Source organism: Rutilus rutilus (genome assembly GCF_951802725.1).
Source record: "Rutilus rutilus genome assembly, chromosome: 15".
NCBI classification, from domain to species: Eukaryota; Metazoa; Chordata; class Actinopteri; order Cypriniformes; family Leuciscidae; genus Rutilus; species Rutilus rutilus.
In genome coordinates, this window is record NC_140220.1 from 27966609 (window position 1) to 27980275 (window position 13667).

A 13667-nucleotide genomic window follows, 5' to 3' on the forward strand; every position below is an offset into this window, starting at 1 on the left:
TTTGTATGTTGTAATAGATTGTATTTCTTATCCATTTTTTGGTATTGTTTAGTGTACACACAATCTAATGTATTTATTTATACATTATAGATATACAGTTATATTGTGTGTGTGCGTGTGTGTGCAAACCAGTTCCCAGCTCCACCGGAGCAGGTTGGGGCAGTTCTCTTGTTTACCTGCCTACTGTTTTAACTCTGCCTCTTCTCTCTCACTTCCTGTATCAGGTGTGTGCATGTGTGCGTCATTAGCTGGAGTCCCGGAGCATGATAGGATGGCCGGGGGGCCCTGGACTGAAATAATCTCTTGAAGACCACCAGGACAACTAGCAGAGCATACCAGAGCCCACCTAATACCAGACATCAGGCAGATTTTTAACTTGTGGCCACTGGGACAAAGTCCTTTTATTTTCTCTTTTACTTTCTCTCATTCACTCTTCTCATTTTCCCTCTGCCGGAGCGGTTGGATTACCTGTTCAGGTAAGCTTGAGAACTAGTATGTATTTACTCAGCACATACCTTTCACCTGATACTGATTTTTGTTCGATAAGCTTGTACTTGTTGACTCAGCACAGCTGTGGAGAAACTTTCTTTGTGTAGAAACCAACATGAATCCTTTGAAGTCATAATGCCTGTGAAAATGTGTGAGTGTGTTTGTGCACATGGAGGCATGTGTGTGAGCATGGTGCAGGTGCTGATGTTCATATATTTGTAGTGTAAACACTGTTAACTCAGATTGGTGATCATCATCATTATTCTCTGGTTGCTAGTTTGTATCAGCAGTTTTGACCACCAGCTGTTTAGCAGGGAAAACCAACAGCATGTCACCTGTCAGTATGGGTGCTGCTTTTGTGTGTGTGTGTGTGTGTGTGTGTGTGTGTGTGTGTGTGTGTGTGTGTGTGTGTGTGTGTGTGTGTGTGTGTGTGTGTGTGTGTGTGTGTGTGTGTGTGTGTGTGTGTGTGTGTGTGTGTGTGTTGAAAAAAGCTGAAAATGGGAAATTGTGGTCTCACTATCTCTATTGAATTTTACTGTATATGGTAGGTGTGATATGACATGATATACAAAATTATAGTAATCTCCTGATGGAAGAAATGTATCCATAATTGTAAACAATAATGTAATATATATATATAGTCTTTCATGTTACATAATTCTATATTTTGTGATTCAATAAGAAATATAGGCCTAACATTTTTTATTATAACAATAAAATACTTATTTTTAAACCCCATTGTATATAACATGATGAATATCATCAGTGAAAAAAAATATATAGGGTAACTGAGAAAAGAGCCTAAAGGAACAGAATGAAAGCGTGTTGGAAGAGAGGGGTGTTTAAGAGGGGTTGGTACAGAAATCCAAAGGGTGGGGGTGAACTATACATTTACATATGAACACTTATGTAACTCTCCCCAAGCTACACTGGAAGACTCTTTGATGTGAATTCTAATGATCCTCTCCGACATACCAGAAACATGTAGCCTCATTTCTCAAATGGACTGTCTTTTTTTTTAGATATGTCTTCTTCTTTTTTTTATATAGCCTAATTTTCTTAAGGCACTCACTTACTTAGAACATCCAATTCTGTCATCTTGTGAGTATTCGTTTTTTGTGTGTGGCTGTGCTCATTTATATCCATAATTTCCACTGAATAGTTATTATATTTGCATTAATCATTGTATGGTTTTATTGCAGTATTCATTAGCTATATGATTCAACAGTTGAATGTTTAATCAAAGGGGAGCCTCAAGGCTCCTTGTTAGGGCCTATTACGTAACCATTCAACCCTGTTACCAAATAGATTTTATAAACAATTATATTTTATAAATATATACATCACCCACTCTTATTTTTAATACCATTTCTAAATTAATCAATTTAAAATATTTTTTTGTTATAAATTGTATACATTTTCTATAGATATAATTCTTGATATTCATTTAATATTTATTGCTAAAACATAAACACACCAATCAGCATTTATATGTTCTATAACTCTTCATTCTGGGTTCAGGCTGTAATGATAGCATCCAGAGAGTCAGGTATGCGGTGGAATTTTCAGCTCAAACATGTCTGAACAAAGTGTGGTGAAGTCAAAGACAGATCCACAGCAGGCCTGAGAGTGAGAGATCCACCCTGCTGCCTCTTTTGTGCTGCCTTTGTAAAGCATGTTTTTCATTCTGTTATGTCAGAAACACAGGTGGAATCACAGAGCTGAGATTTTATTAGGAAAAAATGCCTTATGGAAGCATTTTCACAACAGTGGTCTCAGACTTTTAGGTCCCACTTTATATTTTTTTTGTTACTGCGTTTGCATTAATTCCTTCAGTGGTGCATTACTGTGCACTTTGCGTGATGGGAAAGTATGTGTTTGTCTGTGCTGAATGATATCAAAATGCTGACACACAACACACAAGACAATCTTTAACTGGAGCTTTTAAAGAAATGGCTGATTAGGCACAACATTACACCATGATCAAACATTCTGTGTATCTGTGTGTATTCTTCCATGAAACCATTTATTGAAGGAAATTTTCAGCATTTTCAGCCATTAAACACTGATCCCACTGGATTTAAGATAAAAAATGCTGTGTATGTGTGTGTGTGTAACTTGTGTATGCTTGATTGTGCAGTTGAATGTCATTAACACTCTCTGCACTTACCATTGCTTTCCTCTGGATCAAAGGTCACTTGAGAAACAATGTTACTTCCCTAGAGAAAATATGAGAGAAAGAGACAGAGTTGAAGAAAGGAGAGTGAAATGAAACAAGCAACTATTAAGTCCTGTCATTCTGTTTGTTTAGGACAATGGATTTTTTAATAGAAGTGCCTTTGAATACGGGAAGACAAAAGAAAATGGAAAATTGAATAAGAGCCGCAGGGTAAAAGTTATTGCGTGTGCGTGTGCGTGTGTGTGTGTGTTTAATACAACGCAGTAGCATACTCAAGCCATATCGTCACTCTGAAGGATCATTAAAGAGATGATGATTTACGGAGAACACAGGGTTGCTAGGTAAAACTGTGTCCTTGGGCACACTCCTTTATGGGTGGGAGTGTGTGCGTGTCCTTATATAGTTCTTGGCTAAGCTCAGATCAGATTACAAGGTGGTAGACAATAAAGCTATTCTCATGCATTCACCTGCAGTTCACTGTCGTTCAAGGGTTTCCTCTTCAAATCACCAGTGGGTGACTTCACAAAATCAGACAAGCCATATTGAAACACACAGAAAGATGGAGTGTACAATAAATGTATTCAGAGGAGAGATTGTACTCGGTGAGACACCCCAAACAACATTTCATGGCTGTAATAATATCACACTCCCATTGTAACCGAACAAACTATCCTGTGTGAATTGGATGTGTGCTACAACAGGTGTAATGACGCACTCAGGACTTCCTGTCCACAGGACTTCTTTTACAAGATAAAGTTTAAAATTGTATTCCTCACCAGCATGTTGTTCCAAACCAGAATGCTGTAATTTTCCCTGTGGAACATTTATTCATTTAGCATAAAATGATGCTGTTAAGCTCTAAAAATTACAATAAAACACCATAAAGATATCATAACAGTAGTCCACTTTCATGTTTCATAGAAAAACTAAATGAAGTTACATGTTTAGAATGACATGAAGGTGAGTAAATAATACAAAATAGTCACTTGAGGGTGAACTATCCCTTTAAAATAAAAGCTAATTTTGTATGTGAACTACATGTGCCACATACACACACACACACACACACACAAACAATTCACTACTAAATGACGGCATTATTACCCTACTGAGGTTGTTATGGACACAATTCTAGTTCAGAAACAGCTGCTAAACGTCAATACTTAAGGTTCTGGAAACATCCGGAATAATGCTAGCAAAATGGCTGTTCTCTGTGTGACTATGCTAAAAACTTCCACTGTATAACTTTCGATTATATCTTTCTCTTCTTCTCCAACTGGGTTTATTAAGAATCTCAGGTGCAATATTGATATTTCTGTTGCCAGTGGAATATTAAATGAGATTTGGATCAGTTTGATATTCATCCTTCTGCCAACTCAGGGAATTAAAAATAGAGTAAGAGCGATGAGGAATAGACAGAAAGTAAAAAATCATTTCTGCTGGCCTCTTTTTGCTAAACTGCGTCTTTGGGTGTGTGCGACCTGCCTTTCCAGCAAACACAGCCAACAAGATTATCATGTGGACACACCTATTTACAATAAATGACAGTTCCTTTCTTTTTTTAATGTGATCCTACAGGTGGATGGCTCAAAACACAACCTGACACAACTAAACTACGCCGAATCAGTAACGCTTCAACCTTTTACACCATACCTGCCATTACGCAATGAGTGATCAGGAAGAGGCAGGTGCTGTGGCGATGCCTGTTTGCGGTGCAACAGGAGTCAGTCCCACCTCCCCTACTCCTGACCTATGCCATGTCTGTGGACAACGCCACCTACAAGAGGAGAACCACGAATATACCTACAAAGAGGAGGTGGACGATGACCTCATGTGCCACATCTGCCTTCAGCCATTGATCCGGCCCCTGGACACCCCGTGTGGGCACACCTACTGCCAAGAGTGTTTGACAAACTTCCTACTGGAGAGCGACTTCTGCCCGGTGGATCGCACTCCGCTGATGCTGCAGACCTGCCGAAAGTCCAGCCTGCTGGTGCACAAGCTGCTGGATAAACTGATGGTGTCCTGTCCCTTTACCGAACACTGCACTGAAGTGCTGTCGCGGGGAGAAATGGAGGGACACATCAGGAGCCGGTGAGGAAATCACCTTCAGAGCTAGTAGTGGTCTTAACAAGATTTGAGCTTCTTAATAAAATTTAGGATGGTGGTACACAGGTTTGGAAGATGCACAATGCAATTTAGCCAAGTAGGACATGGACCCGCATCTTTTGTTGGTCCTGGAGCAATATTGCTTTCAAACAATTATCACCCTAATACTACCAGGGGCGTAGCACCAATTATAACTGTTTTTGAGAAAAGTTTTATTTTACTTGGTAGCAGTATGAAAAAAAGAAACTGTAGCCAGAAGTCAAACTGTTGCATTGATGCAAACAGTGAGAAGCCATCTTACTATGGAAAACACCTTTTACTTTTCAGCAAATCAATTAGGGCCAGTAGTTAAGTAATGCTACTTCATTAATATTCATGAACTAAGCTGCTAAGTTTCTGCCAATTTTCAGATCTTTCTACATTCCTGAAACCCTGCCTTAAAGGTGCGGTCACATTTATCATTGCCGGGAAAAATGTCACAGGTTAAAGAAAGCGGGTCTAGATGATACAAAATGCCATGAATGAAATATGGGAATAATGACGTTGAAATGAAGATCCAAAGCTATTTTTCCAGCAAGCAAACAAACCAACCCTAAATAACCACTTTCCAAATAGCCTCTTTTAATTGATCATTTTACAACTGTCCATTGTGGATCTTCTGTTTTGCTTTCTTGGTAAGTTACGAGTTTGCCTGCAGATTTGAGTAGGGAAAATGATTAGCCACTTGAAGTTTATCTGGCAAAATCCTTCATCACATGATTCCCGTTGGAATTACTAGATATCGCCCGTGAAATTTCGCCAAGCAACTGTAAGTGTGACCGCATCTTAATGCTTGAAATCATGATAAAAAATAGTGGTAAGGGTGATAAATATGATATTCAAACCCCTATCCCCATCTCTAAGCCTAAGCCAAAACCAAACCCTGTTGGTTAAAAAGAATGTTGTTCAGTTTCCAGGACCAGCCTATATATTGATCCAGACATTCAGTCTTGAGATTTAAAGGACATTTTCAGTAAGGACTCATTTTTAGATGGCTTTATTTAAAGGTAACTTGAAGGTTTGGAAAAGCACAGTTCAAGGTATTGAACTGTATAAGAAAGTTGAATTGCTGAAAGTGACTGATGTATTGAATTCACAGTTCATCTTCTCATTGACATTCATAAGCAGCTCTTTATTCATTGTCATTCATAAAAGCCTCTTGTCAGTGATTCGCCTCAATAGAAGACATGTGTCGAGCACATCTCCGTCTGTGTGTATGCATTTGTTTGTTTATTTGGTTAGAGGATTATTTTGTTCTCCGCTCCTCAGAGGTAGCAACCCCAAAGTGACCTCTGTTTAACCGACTAAGATATCTTCCACCTCAGTGCCTTTGGGGACGTTATGCTAACTAATGCCTTTTATTGGATCTCTCCCTCACTCTTACCATTTTTAGGATGGTGGAGTCTCTGTCGTTCCTGTGGACTGTTTCTGAATCATTAGTGCTCCACAAGCCTGAGGGCTCAAATGAAATTAATTGCATTTTGTTACTGTTGTTAATGGAAAGTTTCCCTCTCATTTAAAATTCCACTTACGGAAACACAATCAACTTGCCCTTTTCTCCAGTCAACCGAAAAACCCACACTTGCTTCTTTCCATACTATTCCTCTTCTCCCCTCCCACATCTCCCTCTTTTTATACTGGGCTCTTGGGCTGTCAATTCATCTTACTTTGTCTTTCTCTTCTTCTCCCTTCTTTCTCCAATGTGGTCTGGAAGCCAGTGATCTTAGTTGATCCAGGACTGTAAAGTTGGACATCGTTCAAAATGGGACGGGACTTCAGAGGAACAAGCCCTTGTAAGGACCAGCCAAAGACTCTCTCCATGTAAGAATGGGCTTCCATTTATTCGTAACTACTACTAGAGAGAGAGAGAGAGAGAGAGAGAGAGAGAGAGAGAGAGAGAGAGAAATTTTGTATAAAGTTCCTCTTGAATCCATGCATGTAAGCTCAATAGCATTTTTCAGTATTAGCTGCTTCTGATTTTCTTTTTTGTTTCCCAGCATTTTGTGGTCATGTGATGTTAAATTGTAAGCCTTCCTTCACACTGGTGACTCATTATAGTGTGGTGAGAAGACCTTTTGTATTGAGTCAGCCTTGGTTGACGCTTTGATGTTTTTAAGATTGCTTTGCATGTTATTTGCATGTGCTTTGGGGTTTAGTACCAAAGATAGGTTTGTGTATTGTACTGTATGGTGGTCTGTGTTCATGTTTGCAGTCAAGATGCACTTTGTCTGTCAGTGTGTGTAAAGTGTGTGCTTGGGTCTGCATGTATTTGGTCTGGGGAGAGAGGAGGGTATGCAGCGCCTCAGGCTGTCCTTGGGCTCACATACAGTATTGATAATAGCACATGCTATACTGTCACCAAATCATACAGTTATTGAAAGCGCTGTAAAGTTTGGGGATCTATAAAGCCATAACTAGTTTTGTCTGATTGCGTGACCTTGTGAGTTATTGTTTGCTTGGAGAATGATTGAAGGATATTCAAGCTATAAATGGAGTGGGGTTGCTTATCTGTCTGTCTGTCTGTCTGTCTATCTATCTATCGTTGGTCTGTGTCAGCTTCTTTTGTGTTTGCAGTCAAGCGGGTCTAGATGCACTTTGTCAGTGCACGTAAGCATGTGCTTGAGTCTGCATGTATTTGGCGGTGGACAGACTTTCCTAGAATCCTGGATCAGATCTGGGGAGAGAGGGGGGGATGTACCGCCTCAGGCTGTCCTTGGGCACATGCAGTATTGATGAAAGCACATGCTATACTGTCACCAAATCATACGTTTACTGAAAGTGCTGTAAAGTTTGGAGATCTATAAGGCCATAGCGATTTTTGTCTGATTATGTGACCTTGTGAATTATTGTTTGGAGAATGATTGAAGAATAGTCAAGCTATAAATAGAGTGTGGTTGGTTGCTTATCTGTCTGTCTGTCTGTCTGTCTGTCTGTCTGTATAGATATATGTCTGACTCTCTAGCTATCTGTCACACTTTCTATATACCTCTTTATATACACACACATAGGCCTATATATATTTGGATAGACATATATATATATATATATATATATATATATATATATACAGTGGGTACGGAAAGTATTCAGACCCCCTTACATTTTTCACTCTTTGTTATATTGCAGCCATTTGCTAAAATCATTTAAGTTAATTTTTTTCCCTCATTATTGTACACACAGCACCCCATATTGACAGAAAAACACAGAATTGTTGACATTTTTGCACATTTAATAAAAAAGAAAAACTGAAATATCACATGGTCCTAAGTATTCAGACCCTTTGCTGTGACACTCATATATTTAACTCAGGTGCTGTCCATTTCTTCTGATCATCCTTGAGATGGTTCTACACCTTCATTTGAGTCCAGCTGTGTTTGATTATACTGATTGGACTTGATTAGGAAAGCCACACACCTGTCTATATAAGACCTTACAGCTCACAGTGCATGTCAGAGCAAATGAGAATCATGAGGTCAAAGGAACTGTCTGAAGAGCTCAGAGACAGAATTGTGGCAAGGCACAGATCTGGCCAAGGTTACAAAAAAAATTCTGCTGCACTTGAGGTTCCTAAAAGCACAGTGGCCTCCATAATCCTTAAATGGAAGACATTTGGGACGACCAGAACCCTTCCTAGAGCTGGCCGTCCGGCCAAACTGAGCTATCAGGGGAGAAGAGCCTTGGTGAGAGAGGTAAAGAAGAACCCAGAGATCACTGTGGCTGAGCTCCAGAGATGCAGTCGGGAGATGGGAGAAAGTTGTAGTAAGTCAACCATCACTGCAGCCATCCACCAGTCGAGGCTTTATGGCAGAGTGGCCCGACGGAAGCCTCTCCTCAGTGCAAGATACATGAAATCACACCTGAAGGACTCCAAGATGGTGATAAATAAGATTCTCTGGTCTGATGAGACCAAGATAGAACTTTTTGGCCTTAATTCTAAGCTGTATGTGTGGAGAAAACCAGGCACTGCTCATCACCTGTCCAATACAGTCTCAAAAGTGAAGCATGGTGGTGGCAGCATCATGCTGTGGGGGTGTTTTTCAGCTGCAGGGACAGGACAACTGGTTGCAATCGAGGGAAAGATGAATGCGGCCAAGTACAGGGATATCCTGGACGAAAACCTTCTCCAGAGTGCTCTGGACCTCAGACTGGGCCGAAGGTTCACCTTCCAACAAGACAATGACCCTAGGCACACAGCTAATAACGAAGGAGTGGCTTCACAACAACTCCGTGACTATTCTTGAATGGCCCAGCCAGAGCCCTGACTTAAACCCAATTGAGCATCTCTGGAGAGACCTGAAAATGGCTGTCCACCAACGTTTACCCTCCAACCTGACAGAACTGGAGAGGATCTGCAAGGAGGAATGGCAGAGGATACCCAAATCCAGGTGTGAAAAACTTGTTGCATCTTTCCCAAAAAGACTCATGGCTGTATTAGATCAAAAGGGTGCTTTTTCTGTCAATATGGGGTGCTGTGTGTACAATAATGAGGAAAAAAATGAACTTAAATGATTTTAGCAAATGGCTGCAATATAACAAAGAGTGAAAAATGTAAGGGGGTCTGAATACTTTCCGTACCCACTGTATATATATAGATGTCTATCCATCTCTTTCTATCTATTCATCCATTGATCTATCAGTCCATTAATTCGTCCATCCATCCATACATACATACATACATCCATACATCCACCCATCCATGTCTATTCCCTGCATACGCGTACATATAAATACACACCCCTTCATGGCCGAATGAACCCATGCTCTGTGGAAGGGGCGGTCTTTGCCACATGCTCTACCCTTGAGGCATACAGACAATGATAGATGGACCACCCAAGCTTGCATCTCCCCTCTCTTTCGTGTCAGATGGTTCGCCCCAGCTCTCTCTCTCTCTGTAGAGCATGCTGCAGTATAAGTCAGACGCTGTGTTGCCACACTCACACATACTCGCTCTCTCTCTCTCTCACATTCACAGCAGCATGTGGGCTTGTGAGTGTAAATCCTCTTACACTTGGACGAAACCCAGGACAGATTAAACCGCAACGCAACCATCGCACCCGACCGGTGTGCCAGCAAACGCCGCTCTCTGCCTCCTCTTCTCCTTCTACCTCACCCTTCTGTTTTCTTCTCTGCCTCGGCTCACATGCACCTGCGCCCGCTCCAGACACCGCTCCTGCCTCCTTTTCTTCTCGAGTCTTTCTTCATCCTGCACTCTCTGCTCTCCTCCGCTGGCAGCGCTCCCAGTCTTTACCTCTCCCTCTACTGCTGCTGATCTCTCTACTTCTGAGATGACCAGGCTAAAAGCCTGAGGGAGGCAAGGGAAAACAGAAAAGTGGAAAGGCAAAGAAACAGGAAGAAAAGGAAAAGGAAGAATAGCTTTTTAACTTGAGAGAAAGGCGGGTGGGGGGGTCAGAACTGTAGTAGAGGTGGAGGAGGAAGGGGCAGGGAGGAAGACGGATAGGGAAGACTGCATTCAGTCCAGAGAAAGACAAAGATAGCAAAAAAAAAGAGAGACTCAAGACTGAGGACCCTGGAGTGAGAGGGTCATGAAGGCTCTCCTGCTGTTGGTTCTGCCCTGGCTCAGTCCAGCAAACTACACTGACAATGTGGGCAACCTGCACATCCTCTACTCAGAACTGTGAGTAACACACACATCGGCTTGTGGCAATGTCCTGTGTGTGTGTCTGGTGTGTTGCGCCCATATGTACCATCTCATCTTCTAGTCTTATACAGGACAGTCGCACTATACCCCATCCCATCAGCACTGCAATGTGTGCATCTGGTTGTGTGTATAAGTGTGTGTTTGTGTGCGCGCGCGTGTCCGTACATCATTTGCAAGACCTGCATAAATCCCAGTTGATCCCATTTTTTAAGATAAATTGCTTGCATACCTGTATGTGTTTGTGCATGCATATCTGTGTTGGTTTTTTGTCTATAAGTTTCTATACCATTATTGTATATCATATGGTAATTTTTAAAAGGATAAATGCATTGTCTTTTTTTATTGTAGTTGTGTGCTAGAGGATAGTGTAGAGGTGGTTATGGTTGCGTTTTGTTTTGAAGCAGGTTTTGTTTTGATGCTACCAAGCAGTGAGGGACACTGCAGCATGACCTAATGTGTGTGTGTGTGTGTGAGTGCAGGTGTTTTTGCATCATTTAAAATGGTGTTTTTATTGACATATATAAATATATAGATAGATATAAAATGTCATTTATCCTTGCACACTTATGCAATTAGACTGAGCGTACAGAAAGATCACCGTTGCTATAGGCACACCGTTCAGAAAATCAAACACTGGTACTCAAACACACACACACACATAAGCCCACCAGATATCTGACAACAGCATAACACTTTTAAAGCTGCAAGGCACATAAAACATTCAAGCTGAACTTCTCTCTTGGGTCAAAATCATAAGACACTCCTCAAAAGAGTAAAATAGACACTCATCCGCGGCAGTAAACACTGCAAGAGCTTCTTCATTGTGCACTGCACTGTTTAAAAGACACTTCTGCATTCAGTGTGAGAGTGTGTTTGGGTGAAGGCTGGTTATATTGATCCCGGGTCTTTGGCCGAAACACAATGTGCCATGTAAGTGTGTGTGTGTGAAAGGCTGAGCATAGTACAATAGACTGCATTACAAATCCTCTCTGCTCTTAGAGTCTAGACTCTAGACAACACAAACATGCTGATATCGGTGTGTATAGCATGTCAATTCAAGAAAAGGATCATTGGATTATAACGGGACAGTAAGGTTTCTTCAGAAGAATGAGTAGTAAGGAGAGATATAAGGTAATTTTCTGCACCATCTGTCCATGCATTTGTTTGGCTTGGATCTTATCTGACAAGGTCTCTCTGTTTCTCTTCTTTCGCCCTCTGTGTATGTGGGTCACCATATGAGCCGTGTTTTATGATTTATGTGCCTGTGTATGTGTTTGTGAGTTTCATGGGTAGACATACCATCTTGGATGCATTGAAAAGGAGAAGAGAGAGGCGTTGTGTAGTCTGTTTTTTGTTTGTCTGGCTGGCGGTAGCACGGTCATTCATCTTCATCATATATAATGACAGAAAGCTTCTATTCTCATCTCTCTCACACACGCTGGCCTTCTTTCTTAGTTTCAGCAAGTTGTGTTTTTCTTTGCCCAGAATGTCTCTCTTAATTTTTTACATATCCATATATTTTCCTTTCTGTCTTTCTTTGTTATCGGGTGTTGAATTTCTCACAGGTTTCTCTGTGGCACTATGGTGGACATTCACGCATGGATATGAATGATACCATATCGTACCAGAATGACCCCGCAATCAATTACACATATGCTGGTATCTGGTATTAACATCTGTCTCAGTGTTTGGGCAAAACAGATGGGTCTCATGACCACTCTGCTTCCAAATATAAATGTAAATGTCACCACAAATATGCATTAACTGTAGTTTGTTTGTGCTTCACATAATCTGTGTTATTAATTGCAAAACAATCCATGTTTTTTGTGTATGTAAAAATTTTTTCCCTTTTAAAACGGCACATAACCAGAAAAAAACTCATTGTTTTAGTGCAGTTGATTAATGACAGGTAAGTATGAGGTCCTTTAATTTTGTTTAAGACAAATGCAATGTGGTCCACTGCGTTTCTGACTACCTTTGTATGTCCTCTGAGTGTACTGATCGCAAATGTTTTGGACAGTGTTTACACTTGTATTTAGCACTGACCACTTGTGATAAGTTCACCTGAAATGAATGTTAATACCAGATATAAACAGTGTGTTAGCGCTGGTCCTGAATGTTTGATCTCTGCTAAAGCTGCCCATCTTCCTTTGACAACACACACAAACAGGTTTCCATCTTTTATGGGGACATTCCAGTTTGTATACTGTACAAACTGTATATTCTATCCCCTAACCCTAAACCTAACTATCAAAGAAAACTTTCTGCATTTTTACATTTAAAAAACAAAACAAAAAACAGTATGATTTAATAACTGTTTTACTCATGGGGACCAAAAAATGTTCCCCACAAGGACAAAGATTTAGGATATTGCTATTTTTGTGGGGATATTTTGTCCCCATAATGTAGGGTTTACCAAGCAACACACACACACACACACACACACACATACACACACACACACACACACACACACACACACACACACACACACACACACACACCGTTCTCTCTTGTGCTTTGAGATGCTTAATTAGACTTTGAATTAAACATTAATCTTCTCTGTGCACTGTTGCAGATGTTCTGTATGCAGATGCTTGATCTCTCTCTCTCTCTCTCTCTCTCTCTCTCTCTCTCCCTCTGTGCGTGTGTGTGTGCTTTTAGGGACACAATACCTGATGAACAGTATTACTAACACTACAAGCAGTAGTTTGTGATTTCTGCGCCACTAGTGTCACCAAACGGTACTGCAAAAACAATAACTGGGCAAACAGATAGCCCTGCCCCAAACTTACGCCATTGGTTGAGCCAGTGTTTCTGACTGGTCAGGATGTTTTCATAGACCCATATTGTCACAGTCATAGTCATCGTCAGTATTTACACTCTTCAGGAAGTCAGTTTACCAATGGATCACTTATAACTGTCTCTCTCTGTGTATTAATATGTTTTTTAACACACCCAACCTCCTTCCTATAGCTGACTCATTCAAAAGACTTTTGCTTCCCAATGCTTTAATGTATGTGTAGGTTTATCTTGTGAATTGCCTGAGTGTACAGGTATGCTGAGATGTGCCTTTTCCTGTTTGTGTGATTTTGGATGTGTCTGCACATGCTTTTTCAGGTGGTATGTGAGACAAACTACTCACACGTAATGTTTCTTGAAGCACTGAAGCACTTCCGACATTTGCACAGA

At 40.7% G+C, this 13667-nt stretch overlaps 1 protein-coding gene across 4 annotated transcripts in view; it reads left to right on the forward strand.

Moving 5' to 3' along the window:
* The first annotated feature begins 217 nt into the window (after positions 1–217).
* Positions 218–13667, forward strand: part of lnx1 (ligand of numb-protein X 1) — a 41506-nt gene continuing 28056 nt past the window's right edge. For 2 of the 4 annotated variants that reach the window (XM_084432835.1, XM_084432836.1), the window contains exon 1: positions 9732–10451. In XM_084432835.1, the coding sequence (XP_084288961.1) occupies positions 10360–10451 (92 nt within the window). In that variant the 5' untranslated portion in view covers positions 9732–10359. Of the gene's footprint in view, positions 477–4246; positions 4763–9731; positions 10452–13667 lie in introns of those variants that run through there. The other 2 variants (XM_084432833.1, XM_084432834.1) reach the window with 2 other exon arrangements.